A 23,365-nucleotide genomic window follows, 5' to 3' on the forward strand; every position below is an offset into this window, starting at 1 on the left:
CAAGGCTGACAGTCGACGGGACACTGATCACCACGCAATCCTAACCCTAGTTGAGTTCAGAATGGAGAGGGGTACTCATCACTCCTCTAATTTAATTTTTTATTTTTTCCTCCCTGATTCAATGGGTCATAGAAATTAGTTCGCTCGTGACATTGAGTATCCTTGTAAACATCTGATCAATATTTTATTGGGATCCAATACATGAGTGGCATTCTAAACATAGTTGAGTTTTGATTGACACTGCCAGAAATGTACAGTATTGAATCAATAATTTATTTTGATACTGTGATTGTCATTGTGTTGGAAGTGCCCTAGATCAAACTGAGCTGTTTCTAATATTTGGTCATCTCAAATTCAAAGAATCGTATACATGTACTGTATAATTTTAATTCAGGAAGGCTCATTTCAGAAGTGGAACAAGGACGAGGATGACTATTTTCTTTGATTATTTTTTTCAACTTATTGACCGTTGCTATCTTGATGTCATCCATGCAAGAGAGGAGACTCCCGGAATAATCTTACCAGGAGTGAATAAATGTGTGGCAGAGAAGTCTGACAGCGGCAGACTCCAAGTTGGTTACTTTGAAATGGAAAAGTTGTCATTTTTAATTTAAAATAAATTTGTTGTGAATGTCATCTTTGGAAAATAATTTTAAAACTAGAACACCTTGGAAGTAGGGCAGCACAGTAGTCATGAGTGCAGAAGGCATGGGTTCGATCCAGGGCCGTGACTTTTCATGTTCTCCCCATGCCTGCGATGGGTTTTCTCTGAGTAGTCCATTTTCCTCCCAGATTCTAAAAACATGCATGGTAGTTAATGGAACACTCTAAATTTTTCTTAGGTGTGATTGTTTGTGTAAATGATTGTCTATGTATGCCCTGCAATTGGCTGGCAACCAGGTCAGGGTGTATCCTGCCTGCTCGGTTCCCGCCTGCCCATGACCCTTTGAGGATAAAGTGGATCAGATAACGGATGGATGGATGAATGGATGGAAGTGAACCAGAGACATGGAATGGACTATGTTCAACTTTAGAGGTTGCACTGTAACTAACAAGCAGTGAACACAGTAAACTTGAATGTGACAGTAATAGCTACAGTGAAAGTGCCTATCACCTGATAAATCAAGAGCGATCCGTAGAATATAGATTCAATCAATAAAAAGGAAACTAAAAAAAGGAAAAACCTGAAAGACAAATGTTATTTAGCATTTGTCAAAATCAGGTGGCCTTCAAATTGCAAGACACTCATCTCTCTATTCGTATACAAATTCCATTCATGATTAGCAGTACGCTGTGGCCTTACAGTCCAGCAGTTAACCCGCAGATGAACATGTCTCGACTGGGTATTACGAATTCGATGTTGGCGTACTTTGGAAAACAATAGCACAAACCTTATCATCAGCCTGATATGCCTGCAGGTGTTATCCTTAAAAGTGACAGTAATTTGTGTACATTTCGCAAAGAGCACAAAATCTTCGCCTCAAGACACAGAGCTTTGGCTGCATGCCATATCGCATTACTAAAATGTTCTGGCTCCCCCGTGGAGTTGTCACAAACGAGAGAAAACAGTTGTCACTGGATTAGGCATGGTGATTACACTCGGGGAACTCTTGCTAGGCTTTCCTCAAATTTTGATTTGTACTGAGCAAGTTATTGTCATGCAGTGGTCACATGAACCTGTTAGATCAATGCCTTTTTATATTATCCAATAACAATCCGATTGGGAACACGTTTGAATACACACAAAAAATATAAATCACACACAAAAAATATAAATAACATAAATACAGCCGCAAAGTATAAATGCCAAATTCCAAAAGTAATTTCTTCTGAATTCGACTGTGTGTGTCTGTGTGCTGCAGTTCTCCCGCCTCTCCGGTGTCTAATCGCAGTGTTCTGCCAGATCACTGGAGAACATTCTCTATCAGCGATTAGAATATGATTATATTTTGTTCCTTGGTGTTCCCTGGGAGTCACTGCGTGTGATTTCAGCCTGATTCTCTCGACAGGTTCAGTTGAGTGGAGCCACTATTAAAGTCTAAAAACTCCAGTTTATGCATACGGTACATATTTACAAATTGTATTGACTTATGATGTGACACGTTATAGCTTTTGGTGTCATATCACCATAGGCTCAATGGCCAGCCACCTGCATGAGGAACGGTTGTTGTAGATTGGTATTCTCATCAGGTCACTGAAGCTGACAAACCAATTTAGCGGCACGATGCCCACACTGAGAGTCTTCAATCTTATATTATCCCCCCCCCCCACCACCACCACCACACACACGCACACACACACACACACACACACCAGCATCATTATCAACACAAACCTGTTGTCGTGGGTGTTGTTGTATACATAAAGCTGTCATGCCATATGCAATTTCAGGTAGGAAGCTTCCTATATCTGTAACCCAATACACCAATTTGAGGCGAAGGAAAATGACTTCCAATCAGCTTCAAGGAAATTCTGCACCACCATTCAGCAACTTGGGAGGAGGGAAGCAGTGCAACATTAACACTATAGTTGAGATGGACTGCTCGTGGCCTCGTTGTGAGTCATTAGGGAGAATACAAAAGACCTCCTGACGCATGTTCCTTTGAGAAAGTCTCTGGACTGAGGTGGGATCTCCAATCTCTAGGGTTGGTTGACGAAAGGAAGCTCCTTAGTGGTAAAGCCCCGGGTGTGAATGAGATCCCTCTGGAATTCCTAAAAGCTCTGGATCTTATGAGGCTGTCCCAGTTGACACCAGGGTTCTGATCAACCCCTGTAAGATACTCAGGCCAATGTCAGAGTTTCGTCCGCATTGCTGCCTGAAAATCTGATTAATGTCCAGTGAAAATTGGGCTCCGCTAAAAGTGCCCATTGCCATCAATAACGTTCATAATCTTGATATGGACAGATATCCAGTTTGATGGCCTCAGAAGTGCATCTCTGCTTTTTGCAGATGATGTGGTTCTGATGGCTTTATCAACACGCAATCTCCAACACTCACTGAAGAACCTTCAAATCCAAGTCTGTGGTTCTCAGTTGAAGAAGGGTGGATTGCCCTCTCAAGGTTAGGGATGAGATTTTTGAGTTAGTTGCATACTCAAAGTGTCAAATATTTTCAAAATGGATCTCTATGGAATTCACTTGTCTCACGGAAACTCCACGAGTCGGAAATCAGGGCCACCCTTACAGAATTCACTGAATGCCACCACTCTGATGGTTGCACACATATTTCCAGATTACGCACGATGGGTGTGTCAGAAGCCTAGACATGAGAATTGCCCGGTCTTGAAAGTACGTAAAAAAGGTGCGTAAAAAATCGACTTCAGTACATATGGGAGAATATGCCCCTATATGCACATTACCTAGACGACTAGTAAAATGATTTTTCTATTCCTATCTTTCCACACTACTCTCCAAAGGCGCAAACTTTTGTGACGACAGGTGTTGCCATGGAAACAAGCTTGGTAAGAAAAGTTCAGAAAACAGATGTCACTCTCGTGGTCTGAAGAGCCTGGACATTAAATGGCATGCAGACCTTGTGAATACAGCTGGTTCACTTCACCTGCCTGATGCCTCAGGCACTTTCCCTGACGTGAATATCTTTTCTACCCTTTCTGAGAGGGCACAGAATTCTGGTCAAAATTTTACTACAGTGTTGGCCCATACACAGTATCCAAGCTACGTGCATACATTGGCACTGATTGCGTGAGGCAGCTCTCACCTATTCTTGCTGAATGCAAGGTAAATACAGATGATGTACTTGAATATTAACTGATCAGTGCAGATCTGATGCCCACCTTACATTGACTACCGTTTCAGATTTTGTTGGTTCAAAAGGAGAAAATACGGTCGGGGTGCCCTGTTCAATTTATCAACCGGTCAGAGCGATCTGACAGGGTTGCATCTTTTATTGCAAGAGCAGACGTGGGTCAGTCTTTATCATTTAACTCGTCGCAGCTGATCACTCTTCTCTTTCCACAAAAGTTTGAAAATGTCATGGTTAATGTTTTCAGGTCCATCAGAATGTATGCCAGCTTGTTACACCAAACAAGAGAAAATGTAGCCGAGCTGTCTTTACTTTTATAGTACTTTATCGAGTAACAGAAATACCATTAATACCAAAAGTATAAGGGACACTATTTCAATCCGATTCGTCAATCAGGTAGCGGCTTTTTCATTTTTTCAAATTTCAGTCTCTGTTGCAATCAGAAGACACTAGAGTAGACTTCATATGCATTGTAGAAATGAACAACAATTTGGAGCAAGAAACCAACGCAAATATGGAGACAATATGGGGCAAGAATTCAACATTGCATACAAATACTTCATATACAGTACCATTGCAATTTGCATCAGAGAGCTATACAATATGTAATTGTAATTTTAGATAAAAATACAACTGACAAGTTGTAAAATGAACATAACCTGACAGAACAACGCTCCAACCGTACTTGCAAACATATCACATTCAGACAGACAGTAGCTCAATTTCTCCACACAATTCAGAATGCTGTGAAAGCCTGAGATAATTCTCGGTCACAGTTATGTCTTTGCCCCTTTGATGAACACAGACATGGGTTCATCTGTTGACCTCAGCTGTTGTGCCCTTTGGACTCAGCATCTGGACATACTGCATTTCCTCTCTAATATGCTACAAATGATCTGAAGAGAATGATTCCTCGTCCCTCAAAGTTCAGCTCAAGGTTCATAATAAGCCTGCACACGAAAAGAATGGGAAAGTACTCGACGATTTCTAGTAAAGGTGCATCACTGAAAGGCAATGAAATATTGACAGACCCGCTGAATTTGTAGTCATATAAGTAGCATTAAATTCTTATTCAAGTCTGAGGAGAGTGACTGATAAGAGCAGATTTTAGGAATGGCTCTGTAAATGTTCTGAAATGGCGTTGGTAAAGCTTCTGGGTTCAAACATGGGTTCTGGTGGTCGGTCCAGATCGTTCTATGTTGAGTTTGCTACTGTTCTTGCATTTATTTTTTTTAAATACTCATTTGTAAATAGCATTGTCTGAATTTGGAATACAAAAATACTAAAAATTGCTATTTTATGTGGGGGGGGGGGGGTCTAGATTTACAAGATTGGCTCTTTTTATTCAGGATGTATTGAGCATAACACCATATTTGAACGATTGCTCTTTCCAACAATATAGAATCAAAATGAATCAGAAAAAGTTAAAAACACAAAGTTGGAGTCACTGCCAAAACATTTGTCCTCAAGTGCATGTCCAATTAATGGCAAAGATATTGAAAAAAATCCATAGTATGAAGGATTTTCTTTTTTTTTCTACCTACTTGCTGCGTCAAAGTATAAATACCTACTTTTGACTGTCTAAATTTCTTTGTAAAGTGTTCATGGCAGTGCTGGTGTGGTTTAACCCATCAAGTTGTTTTTCCGCACTCAAGAGTGTGTATACTGACACACTTTATCGCAAATGTGCCTCTTTTTCATAAGCAGTGAATAGTTTTTGCTGAGCATATTTGCACAGTCTTCAGTTTAGCATACACAATGTAGCGGGGAGATAGAAGAGTTTGTGTTCTGTCAATTGGTCAGCACAGAATATATTGACATAAGGCATACAGGTAAGTGAATTAGTTCCAGTCGGACTTGACTTTCAGGGTTATTTCATTCGGCTCTGTCTGCTCTATTGTTTGCCTTCTTATTGAGAAGATCTTTTTGATAACATTCACATGTATGGGTTGTGTCTATCTACAGATTGCATAAGGAGCATCGCCAGCTCTCCAACAAATGCGTACTGGGGCTCTCAAAATGGATTACAATGCAAGTGGGGGAGCAGTTAACATTTCTGAACAATATAGTGTAGTGTGTGTGTGTGGGTGTGTGTGTGGGTGTGTGGGTGTGAGAGAGAGAGAGAGAGAGAGAGAGAGAGAGAGAGAGAGAGAGAGAGAGAGAGAGAGAGAGAGAGCTCATGCAGCAGGAACAGTGGTTGCAATCGTGTCATTTACGCGAATAGTCTTGAAAAAATAGTCGTTACATAAAACAAGCCAAATTCGTATGAACAGAGAGTCTGAGGTGTATCAAAAAAGTTCCAGAGTTACTGTCCCAAAGGTGTAATTCAAATCCACTCAAAGGTTTTACCTCTCAAGTAATCTCCCTGGAATCGAAATCATTTTACCAGCCTTCTCTGCCACAACCTTATCCACTCCTGGAAGCATTGTTCTGGGATCCTCAGATCCTCCTCAACATAGCCATCTTGATGACTCACTGTAAATTGGGATGGGGGAGGGCGGGATCACACTGATGTACGCTCATATTGAATTCTATCTTCTACTTTTGGGAGAAAAAAAGCAAATCACACCAAAGTAATATTTTTAAAGCCTTAAATAAAGACGCGAAAGTGTCACTACCCCAAAGGCTAAATGTAAAACTGTGACATGTCACAATTAGCAGGCCCAGGTTTCCTTACTTCTCCTTTAAAGGGGAAGTCAAACCCAACATTTTCTTTTCAATAATGTTATTTTTATGTGCCCCCACTCATATAAACATGTTACTGTGATTAATATTGTGTATGTGGAATGTGAATTAAGCAGCAAAATCCACAGATTGTATCCATCTCGAGGGGGTGGTGATTTTATCACCTGCAGTCAACTGAAAATAGCATTACAATTGCTCTGAACTCAGGTAATGACCAATCACGGGTTGGCTTGCAAACATCACCTGGCCAAACTCAGAAAACAGCTGAAAATAAAACTGATCCGCAAACATTCAACATGGCAAGAAAGCTGAGCATTAAAAAAACTGAGTTTGGTTTTACTTGTCATCCGGAACACACACAAAAACACAAAAAATAAGTAACATTTCTCTAAGTAACATTCAGTAATGCACCATTATAATAGATTACCAACTAAAGATTGTTGAACCTAACAAACAGATCATTATTGACAAAATCTCAATTTGATATGCTTAAAACTGAATGATTTTGATAAACTATGACAATAAGCACGATGATTTTCCCATCGATAACATAAAGCTGGCACAGAAAGTGCAGCAGGGAAGGGGCTCGGGCCGTGAGGGATGAAACAAGCGGATACAGTGTGAACAGGTTCGAAGTGGTGGGTGAGCCTAAGGTGGAGTGAAGAAAGGAACAGGAGCAGAAGCTACATTCATATTGCATGAAAGAGAAATTCACATTGCTCGTCCACCACCTTGCCCCTTCTAGAGGCTCTGTGCTGCATCCCAGGGGTTCTGTTGAATTAAGCACAATGCCACCAGCCCCGTTTGGCTCTCTGACGTTCTTATCTTTTTTTTTTCCTCGCTCACTCTCCATCCATCCTTCCGTCATTCCATCTAGGGAACACCAACAGTGTTTTTTCCCTGGACTACATCAGCGGTGCCCTGACGGTGAATGGCCAGCTGGACAGAGAAAACCCACTCTACTCAGCAGGATTCACGCTTACTGTCAAGGTGAGCTGATAAATGGCACTGGAGGTTCATGTCCTGGGAGGGATTGTCACATCAGGGAACACTAAACATCCCGCAACCTCATCTCCATCGAGCTACAGAAGAGTATGCGTTGACGCATTTGACTCAATTTTCCCTTTTTTTAATCCTGTTGTTTAAAAAAAGTACTAAAACAGCAGTTGATTCTCTATAGTGAAACACAGAATAATTTTGACCCCTCCCACAAACCGAAATGCAGAGCTCTAAGATTTGTTTTCACTTTTATTTATAGTACAGCTCGGGTGGAAGTCTCAGCTCTACTTAGTGCCGTTATGGTTAAATATCGTGATGGCATTGCAAAAACAACAAATTGAATGCCGGTCTCAGACCTTTGCCCGTACAATACTTTCATTGGAAATCTTAAGGTCTAAATCAGGGGTCACCAACCTTTTTTAAACTGAGAGCTACTTCTTCGGTACTGATTATAGCAAAGAGCTACCAGTCTGATCAACAGTTCTGAAACATGTGCTCATGTCACTTTTTATAATGTTATTATTGTTTGTTATTGTATGTATTGAATTCATTTATCCAAAGACAAAAATCATGATAATCAGCAAACAGATAAATATCAATATGCAACTTCTACAATTTTTTTTTGAAAATCACAATGTCCCATCATTGGAAAGGTAATTTCAGACGAGGCCCGTAGACGATCCATATGGTCAATGGGGGCCGCATTGGAGGGCCATTGATAAAAAAAAAATCACTTTCAAGGTCAAGAGTTCAACTAACACATGTAGGCCGATAGCTGTTATGCTCCTTTACAATTGTCATTCTGATAATTTGCTCAGGCAGTTGTGGTTTGATGCTTTGATAATGTCCCCTTTGCAGTTTTGTGAACAGTAAACAGCCTGCAATCTGTCCAGGGAGGGTTAGTGGAATTTAGTAGCACAAGATAAAGGAATGGAATTTAGTGCCCTAGCTGATGTGAAGGGCTCCTATGTTGCCCCCTCCCTTTCCTCTTTGTCCTCCTGTTTTGAAGTAGATGCCGTCTCTCAATTCCTCCGTGCCTGCTCACAGCCTAAAGTGCATCACGTTTGCCTTGCACACCCTCGATCCCCTCAAATTCCAAACTCTGTCCCCCCCCCCCCCGATCCCCCCCCCATCACTAATTTCTTTTCAGCCACTGTTGTGCACAATGTGTTTTTCACAGAGTGCAAGAGGGTGCGTGAAATGGATGTCAAAGAGCTTCTACAAGTGGAAAGATACACAAAGAGCTTTTGTTGTCAGTGTGACTGTGACGTTGAAGTGTAAAGTTCAATGTTAGGTTGAGTCAAATCATTTGCACTTGAGCTGCACAATAAATGTGCTTAATCTATAACACCCCATCGCCCCCCCCAAAAAAAACCAACACACACACCTATTTGCACATTCAGTTGCTTTTCACATTCATCCAAAGCTGCAGGTGACAGTGTTTTTGAGTGCGAGACCAAGAGTCTCTCTCTCTCTCTCTCTCTCTCTCTCTCTCTCTCTCTCTCTCTCTCTCTCTCTCTCTCTCACACGCGCTCTGGTTTAACACAAAATGATACTTGCCAACGGGCTCCACCCTTAGTTCATCTTTTTTGTTGAAATCAATAAATATAAAGCAGAAAAACAGAATAAGTGAACGTGCTGGAAAGAAAATGTCACCCAAAAATGTACTTATAGATTTTTTTTTCCCTACCTACATTTTCTCTCAGCTCATGCCTCCTTGTGGTGGTGGTGGTGGAGGTGCTATTGATTTTTATAAAGCAGAATAATAGGACTAATTTTTTCAACTTTAGGCTAGATAATGCTGAGATTATGAAGGTAAAGTGACATTGGGATAATTGAGGCTGTATTACCTTTATTTTCTGGGCACAAGCAGTATGCTCTCCTGCTTTTAGCACTGCTCTATCAACGATCATCAGGCCATAGAAAGCCCGAGCCCATTTCTATCTTTCTCTTCCCCCCCCCTTTTTTTTACTCTGCAGAAGCTTCAATACTCAGCCAGCCAGAGAGAGAAATTGTGTAATTAGGTCTTCTCAATTGTACTATTTTCTCTTAAATCTCATTGTGTCTGCGTGTGTATTGGTCCACACATGGGGGGTCCTCCTTTGGCCCCACTTTGAGCCCTCTGATTCAGCATGTGCTCCTTTTGATTCGATAAATGAAAAGCTGTAAATGCCTGTCTCGATTGTGCGCTGGCAGCTTCCATCAGAAATTACATTTAGTGTGAAGTATTGTGTCTCTTGTCTTTGTCTCGTCATCCACACAATGGCTGCCTCCTTCGCGTGCCACCCTGCAGGCCACCGAGTTAAAAGAAGATCGCAGTCCATCAGACGCAACAGTTAGGACCACCTTCACCATCCTGCTTATTGACAAGAATGACAATGCCCCAAAGTTCAACAGTTCTGAGTACCGCGTCCGCATCACCGAGCTTGCCCAGGTGGGCTTTGCACTGCCCCTCTTCATTCAAGCGGAGGACAAGGATGAGGTGGGTCGGTCGTGGTTGCTGCTCCTCACTATAATGTCCACTTGATAATGTTGTCCATCAATCGTAATCATTTAGACATTTTTAAACTGCACACTTAATGTTCCTGCCACTTAACCATTAGCCTAATCTGTTTCTCAGTCAGTCACAACACATGCGCACACACAGTTGGCTTTTAAGTCTGTTTCGCTCGCAAATGCTGCGCACATGCTTGCGCACACAGCCGACACCTGCACATTGCACACTACAATTTAATTTGCTCTGGAAGAGATGGAACAGAGCATCGAATTATGCCTAACGAGGAAAATCAATCACCGTGGGTGCAGATAAGCAGAAAGCGAGTCAACCCTGATTGATTTAGGCACAGAAGCAGTCAGGGTGGAATTTGTCAGATAACTACTAGTCAAGTGGATGGTGTGGAACAGTAACGAGGAGACGAGAAGCCATAAAAATACCTCAACTAAAGGGAGCCTGCATGCGAGCAAAAGTTTAAATAAGTTATGCACTGCTGCATGGAACAGGATTTTTTTATGATTTATGATGGTGATTTGGTAAAGAGAGATAGATACATATATTTTAAACCACCCCCAAAAACTCACATATAAAATTAATTGATAAAAGACAAAACGCAAACGGCGGCCCGGTAGTCCAGTGGTTAGCACGTCGGCTTCACAGTGCAGAGGTACCGGGTTCGATTCCAGCTCTGGCCTCCCTGTGTGGAGTTTGCATGTTCTCCCCGGGCCTGCGTGGGTTTTCTCCGGGTGCTCCGGTTTCCTCCCACTTTCCAAAAACATGCGTGGCAGGCTGATTGAACACTCTAAATTGTCCCTAGGTGTGAGTGTGAGTGCGAATGGTTGTTCGTTTCTGTGTGCCCTGCGATTGGCTGGCAATCGATTCAGGGTGTCCCCCGCCTACTGCCCGGATGGGATGGGCTCCAGCACCCCCCGCGACCCTAGTGAGGATCAAGCGGTACGGAAGATGAATGAAAAAAGCAAAGGGCATATTTAGTTTTTGTTAGTTTTGTCAGTGTAACATGTAGTGTGATCTAACTTTCCTTTTCATGATTTTCTTTGTTTTCTGAAATGGGTATAACCTTGAATGGAGTCAGCTACGCTCATGCAATGTTAACCTTTCCTGCTTCTGTTGTAACCTGACAGTTGTCTGGAGAGGTCAAAAGTTGTCCTTTTTGCGGTTAACTTCATCGACCAGAGCGAGGCAGGTGGCAAAGAATGATACACGGTGAAGATGGGGCTTTATTAGGTGCACTGCACATTGGTTTCAGTAAATATTCTGTGGCTAACTAAACAATCCCCCGGTCGCCATCTCTATACTTCTGCAAAACACAGACACATATTCCCTTGTGATCTCGTGCTTAGCTGTGAAACTCAGCATTACGCAGGCGCTCTCACTCACATCCTTCCACATTCTATATGCACCTGGCTGTGCTACGGCAACATGACATTGCAAACAAATTGGCCCCCATGGCCACAATACTGCTGAACTTTGACACGGCAGCATCATAAGGAAGAATCGATAACAATGGAGGTGCACATTTCCGATGGAATCGATGAGCCTGAACCGGTTCTCGAATTCCCTCCTCTACTACAGGGAAGTACGGAAGCAAGGAATGTAGAGCTCGATGTATTCTTTTCACATGCACGTGCATGTTTTCGAGGTAATTTGTTTTTTGTTTTGATTTACTGTCGTGATCTGATAAAAGCGACATGTCAGTAATGACGTGCACACTCATTCACACTCCGCTACACCTGCACAGGAATCATACATTCCTGTAGTGCAGGGAATTATGGGCAGATGTTTTCTTTTTGAGACTATGACATAAGTGGTAGTTACCTCTCTCTCATTCTCTCGTTGGCTGTTAGTTCTTCCATCCGTTCTTCTGCTTGGCTGCCGTCTATGAAACTTTTTTCGACTGGAACCTGTCAACAAACTTTGTGGATGTCACTCCTGACAGGGTACTTTTATCAGGGGCCTCTACAGGCTGAAGTAAATGGACGAGCAATTATATTTATGGGCAGTTTGAGGTGACATCCCTGCATATTGGATGGTCTTTTAAATAGGAGCCATCAGCCACAATGGTTCTCGCACAGATAAAAACAAAAACAAGGGGGCTATTTGAGCTGCCAGCAAAATACCAATCGACCCGTGCACTCATCTTCCTCCGTCTGACACGGTGGGGATGCGATCAGCTGCCTTGCAGCTTTCAAGAGGATGGCGGGGCTCCAGAGATGGTTTCTTGGCTCAAGGCAGCCATGGACTTCGCATGGTTGGGGTGTCATTTTGACCCAACCTTGATTTATATTCATACTTTTGTACTTGAGGGATTATCTGTATGTGAAAGGCAGACTTAAGACATTAGGCGCTCTCTATAGAGTTTATTTGGAATTTCACGTTGGATCGAAATGGATTTGCACATCATAGTTAATAATTGTAAAGTGCCTACTCTAGAGCCAGCTCAGTAGTTTGCACTTTTTTCCAACTCAAACTCCAACCCACACAAAGCAGCATTCTGTGAGCCAGAACCAAATCCCCAATGTACGTTTCTGTATTTAGGTAGATAGTCACGGTTGTCATCAGCGATCATAACACCCCTTTCCGTTCATAAAGCACTTCTTAAATGTATTAAAACAAACAGAATCATATACTCTGATATGTGTCCAAATGTAAAAAGAATTACTGGAAAATCCCTTTGGAGACTGTCCAAACAAAATGTCCAGACAGAGAAAGTGGAATCAGAAAGTTTTCGGCAGCACTGTGTAGCCGCCAGCGTTCATCCTCTCAACTCTCTCTACAAATACTTTTAAAAAAATTAGAGATGGATAGACATACACAAACACACGGTGCCGTGAAAAAGTATTCACCCCCTTCCGACCCAAAATCAATACAAAATGATGGTTCTAAATGCCAATTTATTTCGACACACAAAAAAAATAAAATCACCTTGTTCAACTATGAATCTTTTTTTAAAGCATGTAGGCTACTGTTAATGCATATGAAGACGTGTCTTCTCTCACACCGCAATTGTTTTTTGTCTGATTCAATAATATTCTGTAAACTCTGATGCTATCCATGACAGGGGGTGAACAGCATGTTCCAGGTGTTCCTGACAGGCAACAATTCCGAATATTTTACCATCTCCCCCACGGCTGTACAAGGGCGTGCTGACATCAGAATGAGGGTTGCAATGCCACTAGACTACGAGCGCATCCGCAGCTACAGTTTTTCCGTAAGTTCCGGATCTCGAAACAGAATCCAAACATTGTCTCCTTTAAAAGAAACAAAGAGGAGGCATGGAAGACGGACTGCTAAAATCAGTTCCGCAGGTTCACTGAAACAATTCCTTTGATGACTGAACACAAAGCAAGTTTGCCCTGTCTTTCAAACTTTCAAACAAATGACATTGATCTAAACAGGAGCCATTTCTGAGCAACAAGGATGTTCAGAAAGTGATGCTCTAAATTGTTTGGTAGTCAGCTTTGTGAATATGAAGAATCCCTTCCACAACACTGAAGACTTATTTGAACTCCACAATTTAGAAACTGACGTTTTTGAGACCTTGATGTGTCCCTTCTGTGTCCTTAGACGACTGATATACATGTATATCAGCATATTTCATCCACGTCAGCTTAAACAACCTTTTTTTCCTCTTCTATCCAGCTATTTGCCAATGAGTCCATGTCCGACCATGTGGGATTCGCCCGTATTTTTATTGACCTGATCAATGAGAATGATAACAGACCCATCTTCGGAAAATCTCTCTACAACATCAGTCTCGAAGAAAATACACCCCGCGGTACCTCACTGCTTCAAATCATGGTGAGTGTTCAAAAAGAGCGAAACCCAGTGAATGATGAATACCCAATTCATATGAAAGACTTCATGCCAACAACAAAGTGAATGGCGAAAGCTCCAATAAACCTGTGTCTATCCTGTGAGTATATGAGCTTTGTCTTCAATCAGGCAGGTCCAGGTTTTACATTGAGCTTATTTGCAAGTAAAATGATCATCAGTCTTCATACTTTTTTGACGTTTTTGTTTGGTGGTCTGAAGTCCCCCCCTGGAAGTCATGTTTCCAACTCAGCTGATTTGTGTGGCTTTTTTCTTATACCATTTATTTAGGAATGGGAACAGCATTGGAGAGCATCATTGGGCGGGTGTTGGGCTGGAAATAAAACCAAAGCATATCCCATAATATTAAGGCACCAAGTCAGTATGTTTGCTCATCATGCATTACTGTCATGCATATTGTTAAAAAAAAACAACTCTAAAACGGGATTATTATTCATTGCCAGTCAACACAACCAGCCACACCCCCATTCCACTTGATTCAAGTGCAAATCCTTCTGTGTGAAAATCAATAGTGTTTATAGACTGGTGCTCATGAAATGGAGATTGCAAGGCAATCTAATACCCGGTAAATCTGGCCGATGTTGCTCTTGTGCAGCCTGCCTGAGAATACGGACTACTGTTGTTAAGAGAGTGAGCCGGCTGTCAAGAGAAAAAGATGTGAAGACTCACTGTGAGGTCTGTACAGGCATGGACACGTATTCACCATTAGGTGAAGGTGTCCATTTTCTGAGCGGCTGGAATACACGTATACACACCGAATGCCACCGAAGACACAATACAAACATTAAACAGATGTCAGCCACTCATGGCGAGCTGTTCACTAAAAGAGCGGAATGGAAATAAACTCGTACATACACACAGACACAAAGCTCCTACACACACTATCTCCTTCAACTCCCTCAAAGTCAACACATGGCTAAAATGAGACAGTGTCATTGTAGGCTTTGCTCTATTAGTTAGACCACATGATTACAATCTAGTGTTTTGAGTAAGCGTGTATGTGTGTGTGTGTGTGTCCAGTAATGTGTTTGCACAGATTTGTTTACCAGTGTGAGTCTGTCATAATTTAGTTCATTAGTATTTTAGACAGTGAGTTACAACGTTTGTAATGCAATGAATGCAGCAGGCAGTTTATTTTCATGCTGCCGTCTGAATAAACAAGTGAGTGGTCACCCCCGTATGTCTTTGTAGTGGTCATGAGGAATTATTTGAAGTTGAGGTAGGAGTTTCAGCCATCCATCCATTTTCTCCACTGATTGTCATGTTGCCATGCTGCCTCAATCTGGTTTTAGATATGACAAAATTTCATTCAAAATTGTGTAGCATGTACAGTATATATTTAAGATGACCTGGTGGTCCAGTGGTTAGTGTGTCGACCTCACAGTGCAAAGGTCGTGGCTTCGATCCCGACTCTGGCCTTCCTGTGAGGAGTTTGCATGTTCTCCCCGGGCCTGCGTGGGTTTTCTCTAGGTATGTATAATGTGTACATTTGTAATATTAATTGATCTTCATATATTATGCACGCCAATTTTTTTTGTATTGTTTCAAATATATTTTATTACAAAAAAATTACCATAAATGCCATAATAACAGGTCTAAAGTGTATTTCCTCATTGTGGGTTACACTTTTGGTGCTGCCGTTCTGGAATGATTCTGAAGCGAGTGTTACTGTATCCTGCACTCAAACTCCCAATTCGCTATTTATGCTGACGTCGGTGAACCGGTTTTGAATTGATTCGTATCTTTTGCACTTTTCTGAAAAAAACACGTCATATTCCAAGAGATGAAAAATTCAATTTGATCAAAAGGATAAATGCAATGCGCTTATATTGCTCTTTACAAAGTCTCACATTCACTGAAACCTTATCTGGAAAGTACAGCAGCAGCCACCAAGGTAGGAAATACTGGATGGATGGGTGGATGGATAAAAAGATAGATTAATCACAGAGAAAGTGCTACATTTTGTTATTTTATTATGATATAAATAAGTTACACAGTGACTAGAAATGGAACATGGAAACGTTTTGAACTCGGGATTTGTACCAACTGCACCATCGTCATAGTATTGCATTGCACCACTGATTCCTTCCTGCTCGATGACTTTACAAATTGTTGCACGCCTGTCATAGGGCGCTACTACTGCATAATGGTGCCCTTACATTACAGAAGGTCTTTTGATACTTATGCCGTGTCTTTTTTTATTGTAGTTGATTGTTATTGCAATAGGGGCGGCCCGGTAGTCCAGTAGTTAGCACGTCGGCTTCACAGTGCAGAGGTACCGGGTTCGATTCCAGCTCCGGCCTCCCTGTGTGGAGTTTGCATGTTCTCCCCGGGCCTGCGTGGGTTTTCACCGGGTGCTCCGGTTTCCTCCCACATTCCAAAAACATGCGTGGCAGGCTGATTGAACACTCTAAATTGTCCCTAGGTGTGACGGTGAGTGCGAATGGTTGTTCGTTTCTGTGTGCCCTGTGATTGGCTGGCAACCGATTCAGGGTGTCCCCCGCCTACTGCCCGAAGACAGCTGGGATAGGCTCCAGCACCCCCCGCGACCCTAGTGAGGATCAAGCGGCTCGGAAGATGAATGAATGAATGAATGAATGAATGTTATTGCAATACAAGTGTGGCTCCTATATACTGTAGACAAATTACTTCTGTGTTTTACATACTTGGACAATAAAGATGATTTGGATTCTAATCTTTTTAACTACATTACTGACATTCAAATTATGAAAGGCATTTCTATTCTTTTAATTCACCCTTACTAACTCATTTTAACGTAACAATGAGCACACAAACTATTGCAAAAAATATGAGTCAGTACCACTTACCGATGAGGTCTCCAGCTGCCAGCTTAAACATTGTTCATTATTGTACATCAACTTCATAAAACTGTCTGTTTAATATGAAACAACAGCCATACAAAGAAAGACATTATAAAGACTTTTGTCATATTTACAATGTTTTGTGGATAGACTGAGAGGAATTAGCAAACTTACCTTCAAAACTGTGCGGTCAACGATAAACGTTTGTGTTCCCTGGACAGGAAACACTAATCAGACGACACGTGAGCAAAACAACTTCTCCATTGTCTATGTATTTATCATGCTCATTGCCGAAACTGCAAATAAATAAATCAACAAACATCAAAGTTGAAAAATAAGACATAGCAAATCCAATTTTTGTTTTTATGGAAGCAAATAAATAAATAAATAAATAATACTGTTTAAATAGTTTTAGTGGCTTTAAAAAAAACATCATAAAGAGTTGTACATTATTTGTTGTTACAAATCTAGCATCTATACTCTCAAGTGAACCTTGCGTTAATGTCTTGTCACCAGCCGCCATATGACTTTGTAACGTCTCTTTTCATTGTCCTCTACGGCTTCATTGTTTCTACTCGCCGAAATGTGTTGAGAGACCTCAAGGCTTCAAATGTCTGTGATGGACAAAAGATGGTTTACCAAATGATTATCAGTCTTGTCAGGGGCGCCTGATCGGTGGTCTGTGATGGTGATTATTATTATTTATTTATTTATTTTACAACTACTTGTCTCAGTTAGTGCATGGCTCTGTAAAATAGCTAAAATGCAAATTCTCTATCATAGCTGAGTTTGCGTACTCTTCTGCAACTTAGTTGAGCACTTTACGCTTGCACTGTGATGCTTTAGTAGTGACATCTGTCCTCTAACTCCAGTACTTAGGCATCAATAGGTTTGAATTTGTAAAAATAGTCAAGTATTTTTGAAAATCTTCATCAAGAATCCTCTTTAGAGAACGTGCACCTTTATATTTAAAGAAAGCCATCAAATAAGGGTCACGTGCTACGAGATAGCTCTTTTTAATTAAAAATGACTGCTTTCTTGACACGAAGTGTGTGCTGCGTGCATTTCTCCAGCTGAGAACCATCCCAATTGTTTGGAGAGAGAAGACTTATATAGGGTGGAGTCTGGGTCATGTTTACACAATGCTTTATACCTATGCTAATTGGAATTATGCACGTTGTTGCCAACTCTTCTCAAAAGTGCCCCACAAGCAATCTGATAATGTTGCTGAAAGGTTCGTTTTCGGTTAATATTCATTGCTCGTCTGATCAGAGCTGATGCACAGAGGTAGCTGATGCATTTTGTAGTGCCCACTCCTGCATCCCCGTGGACACTTGCACTAACACATAAGTACACACACAAACACAGCTGTTTAATATTTATGCTTTACAGTGTTACTTATCAGTATAAATATTTATTGTGATTTACTCTTTTGTCTCTATCCGTTCCTCTCTTACTTTGTCTCTTTGCCTTTTAGTTTTGGTTTTTTTTGTTGTTTTTTTTACTCTTGAGACTAGATATTAGCAGCTGCTAACGTGAGTAGAAATCAATGTGATTTTGCAGTGTAGGGTTACAGAGTCTATGTCTCCTCTGTCCTTTTCATTGTTTTAGGATTACAATGCGAGTGCTTTTTCGCTGTTTTGTGCTCCTTGTGGGTTAATATGGTTTTTCACAAGCTTATCGAACAAAGAGGTGTCAGGAGATCTAAAACTCCTTTGCTCAACCCTTGAGTGATTCAGTCATTGGTTGGTTGGTTGGTTGGTTGGTTGGTTGGAGAGATGTGCGCTATGACTTCTGTCAAGATAACATAAAAGAGAGATACAATTTAAACCTGCCAGTGTTGAGCTGGTTTCTAATACTAATAGAATGACTTGATGTATCTCTGGGTACTCCGGTTTCCTCCCACATTCCAAAAACATGCATGACAGGCTGATTGAACACTCTAAATTGTCCCTAAGTGTGAGTGTGAGCATGAATGGTTGATCGTCTCCGTGTGCCCTGCGATTGGCTGGCAACCGGTTCATGGTGTCCCCCGCCTACTTCCTGAAGACAACTGGGATAGGCTCCAGCACGCCCCGCGACCCTTGTGATGATAAAGCGGATCACAAAATGGATGGATGAGTGCATGTACATAAAGGAGAGGAGTTGGTGTAAGGATCCCTTGTAAGAGGATACTGTAAATAAAGAAAAAAAATCGTCCCAAAAACATGGTGAATTGGTCTCCATTTCATTTGCTCTGACAAAATATCAAGCATGAATACAATATATTTCAGATAAATGGGATGGTATGCGCTTTAATCGTGTCACTAAATGCACGTTTGCGTTAAAAGAACATCCCTGCCCTAGTTATGGCTGCACGTTAAACATGACTATTGTGTCAGTGTCATGTCTTGATGTCAGTTATGTTCCCTCATCGTTCAATGATACTGCTGCTTTGTCCCTTTTATTCAGTGTGTGTCTTCAGTGTAGTCATAACTCTCTAATCTCATTCCTTCATCATTGAGGACAGAGGCAGAAAAAGAGGGGGAGGATGAAGGCCTTTCAGCAACTCAGAGCTGCCAGCTGCTTTAAGCCTTTCCACTGGCAGCTCAAACTGGATCTCCAGTTTGTGCGTCCAATACAGTCCCCCACCTTTTCTTTGTGCCTCTTTGCTTTTCTTCTGAGTTAAAGGCTATATTTGCCCACTTCACATGTGGTTAGAATAATTATAGCTTTCCAAACTAAACAGTGGACCACTGCCGCTGTGCCACGTGAACACACGAGCAAACCAATGATACAACACCGAACAGCATGGTGTAGTCTAGTTTAGCACTTATGCAGACGGCAAGGGCAATTGTAAACACATTAATTACTGTTTTACAGTCTTACTCAAAACTGATCTTGATTAGGGCAGAATTTTAGCTGTGTTTTGGGGTTCCAAAATATGGGTGTTTTATACTGTTACCCAAAGTACCAACGGGTACCGTATATTATTTTACCTTAAGAATAAAATTTATGCATAATCAAATTTACTGATTACACCAAAATGTAATGGCCCCTCTGGTTTGTGAAAATTGGTTTTAAATCTTTTGTCATAGTCTCAAATTAGGACATGTGATCTTTCGCCAAACTAGCTTTTTTGTATGTCTTAAGGGCATATTCAAAGCGTGAAGTTACTTTTTTTCTTTTTTTTTTGTTGCAGTATGTATAAATGGATTTGAGAGTATTTGTTTTGTGACTGTCGTCTTTAATCTGTAAAGATTGTTGTTTGATAAATTTGGATGATTTTCTAACCTTTACTGAACCAAGGCACATATTTTACATGTCATATCACACCACCAAAGAAAAATGTCACAAGCTGTCCATCACCAGAATCATCACGAACCAGGTCAGTATCGACGGACCTCCTCAGTCTGTCACTGACAGACTCCCATTTCGCTGACAAATATATATTCATCCTCGTGCACTAAAACGCGCTACATGCACGTGGTTTGCGTGTTTTTTCGTGGAGGTGAATATACACCAGGGTTGCGTCGAGTGGACAGCATTGACTCTGGGCTCATTTCATTCCTCAAACTGCATATTCGTACGTCCCTGCTCCTCTGTTGACGTACTTGCACCTAGGAGAGAGGAGGTAGAAATGTTTTAGGGTAATGTGAGCTATGGCTCCTTGATGTCGTCATTTGATGGAGAAATCTGCTAAGGACAACTTTACCTGATTGACACATGTCAAAAATGCAGCATCTGCCTGTCAGAATTATTACTGTCACCGTTATGTCCATGCGTACTCTTTACCTTTTGTTTCATATGGGATTAAATTGAAGTCAAAGATCAACACTGTTATGATTCACAAGTTTGCTAATGCACTGGGACTCGGATTACCTTTGATCAGTTGCCGTGACAACAGTGATCAATAATCTTTGAGTCTAATATTTAATATACTGTATGTCTATATATTAAATATACACCTTTATGTTTATGGTCTCCTGTTAAAATGTGGTGAAATTTATTTTTTAAACTGTTACTTCGGGTTCGGGTCATGTATGTATATCAGATAGACAGAGAGCGATTGCTGGAGACATTGGTCAGCTTGAAATAATGACAGGCTGACAATGTGGGACGGGTGGCCCGGCCTCTGGCAAATGACGAATGATGGACCGGCAAAATTTACTGACGCATCGTCCTCTGCTAAAGACAAGGGCATGTTCTCCCCGTGCCTGTATGGGTTTTCTCCAGGTACTCGGGTTTCCTCCCACATTCCAAAAACATGAATGGGAAATGAATGAATCACTCTAAACTGTACCTAGGTGTGACTGTAAGTGTGAATGGTTGTGCTCAGCAGGACAGTAATTGAGAGGATCGAACCGCAAAACAATGTTGCGTATTAAACTACTGAATTATTAAGAATACTTTACACAACATGTTTACAATACATACTTTGGAAAGAGTTTGGAAAAATGACATTACCTATGGGAACGGTGGTCGGCTGGTTAGCGCGTCAGCCTCAATGTGCAGAGGTGCAGGCTTCGATTACGGCTCCGGCCTTCCTGTGTGGAGTTTGCATGTTTTCCCTGCGCCTGCGTGGGTTTTCTCCGGGTACTCCGGTTTCCTCCCACGTTCCAAAAACATGCATGGCAGGCTGATTGATCAACCTAGATCAGGGGTGCTCAAACTTTTTGGATCGAAGATCTACTTTTCGATCAACTAACCTCCCGGGATCTACCATTACCGGCACACACACACACACACACACACACACACACACACACACACACACACACACACACACACACACACACACACACACACACACACGGCCTGATGAGAAACAGCCTGAAACTGAGGCATGCGACGCACTTTTGCAGCCTGTTAACTATCGTAGCTCACACGTACCGTTTTAAAGTGCTTCCCTGGGCCTTCCGAGATTCCTATTCTTTGCCCGTGCCCTCGGTGAATTGTACACGAAGCAAACCCTGAATGAGAATAATGTCGATAAAAGATAGATCGCAACAGCTTTGGTCAGAAGCTGCAATTGCAGACTGCTGACAGCTAACAACTTCCGGTGACGTAATCACGCGCCACCATAAATTCAAGATTTACCTGCTTTATTTTATTTTTAAATATTTTTTTGGTGAAAATGACACTGATAAGATGATTAGGGTGCAGTGTACATCAACACAAAAATATATATTATTAACATGTACAAAGACGGACAAATGGTTGTTTGTTTTTTTTCTCCTTGACACTCCTCAGATCTACTTGGGACCTGTCTTAGATCTACCGGTAGATCAGGATCTACCTAATGAGCACCCCTGCCCTAGATTGTCTCTAGGTGTGACTGTGAGCGCGAATGGTTGTTCGTCTCTGTATGCCCTGCGATTGGCTCGTAACCAATTCAGAGTGTCCCCTGCCTACTGCCCGAAGACAGCTGGGATCGGCTCTAGCACCCCCCATGACCCGTGTGAGGATAAAGCGAATCAGAAAATGGATGGCTGGATGGATTAAAATAATAATAATAATAATAATGGATTAAGAATGGAAATTGTTGGGTGTCATGCACTATATATTACTGAATACTCCTGGAAACATGCAATTCCATTCCACCAGTGTAGTCTCACACACACACACACACACACACACACACACACGCACACACACACACACACGCACGCGCGTACATCTGCGTGCGCACACACATATCCACACACTGTGTGTGCACCCACATTCATTACAACCAGGCATTTATTGTACATGATCACGCAGAGTACCTCCATTATCAGACGTGTGGACTCACACATAAACACATTCCAAGGTATTCATATATTGTGAGATGTATACACATAGTATAAGTGTGTTTGCCTGCTGGCCTCCCCTCTCTGATGGAAAGAAACACATCATTTAACCAAACTGGTCAACTGAAAACTAATTTCTCTTTTGTAGTTAGTGCCTGAGGCCCCGTGGGTTTTTTTAGAGTTTATATTATTTATTTATTATTTTGTTTTAGAGCAGCTCACTGACTATATGTGCACCAACTCCTTAACAACTTTTTTGAAAACGAATGCTGACTATCATACGTAAGCGCAGTCTATATTTTAACCATTTCACATTCACAGTCCAGTCATATTCAAAATATAGTATAAGTAGTGTACATATACAACTATCAATGAAACTACTTTTGGAATTTTGACTTTCTGACTTGCAGTAGGAACAGTTTTTACAACCTCGATCTAAAATGGGCTTGTATGCAGCTAAAGTTGAAAGTCTTTGACTTGTAGTTGGCAAAGTGACTTGTCCACACTGTCATGCTGATTGTTCAGAGGATGGGAGTTAATGACTAATGGTGCGGGGAAGAAAAGATGGCTATCACCTTTACTACTTAACCTCTCACCCATCTCTCTCTCTTGCTCCCTCTCTCCTTTTCTGTCGCAAAGGCAAGAGGGATACTATAGTTCCCCAGAGGAGCTTCTGTCGCCGCCTCGATAGCTGTCACGCTAACACCCCCACTGCTATCATTGGAGCACTTATGGGCCTGTCACTCACCTGGGAGCGAAGGAGCAAAAGAGAGACCGAAGCATCAAGAGGAAAGAGTGTGCAGAGGAGATATGGAGAGGGAGTGTATGGGGAGAATGGAGAGAGGTGGAGTGGAGGATGCAATGTGGAGAGAAGTGGTAAAGACAGAAGGACTGGGGCAAAGATAAAGGAGGAATGGGAGAAGGAGGGATGAAGAGAAATTCCAAAATAAAGAGGAAGAGAAGGAGATGAGTTACATTT

The 23,365-nt window shown here is 41.6% G+C and overlaps 1 protein-coding gene across 2 annotated transcripts in view; it reads left to right on the forward strand.

Moving 5' to 3' along the window:
• The window catches only part of cdh23 (cadherin-related 23), a 167,102-nt gene that overhangs the window by 72,556 nt on the left and 71,181 nt on the right, over window positions 1-23,365 (forward strand). For both annotated transcript variants that reach the window (XM_052080058.1, XM_052080059.1), the window contains exons 10-13: window positions 7,326-7,438; window positions 9,741-9,929; window positions 13,021-13,170; window positions 13,602-13,760. In XM_052080058.1, coding sequence (XP_051936018.1) covers window positions 7,326-7,438; window positions 9,741-9,929; window positions 13,021-13,170; window positions 13,602-13,760 — 611 coding nt within the window. The remainder of the gene's footprint in view (window positions 1-7,325; window positions 7,439-9,740; window positions 9,930-13,020; window positions 13,171-13,601; window positions 13,761-23,365) is intronic.

The sequence above is a fragment of the Hippocampus zosterae genome, chromosome 11 (assembly GCF_025434085.1).
Source record: "Hippocampus zosterae strain Florida chromosome 11, ASM2543408v3, whole genome shotgun sequence".
Classification (NCBI taxonomy): Eukaryota; Metazoa; Chordata; class Actinopteri; order Syngnathiformes; family Syngnathidae; genus Hippocampus; species Hippocampus zosterae.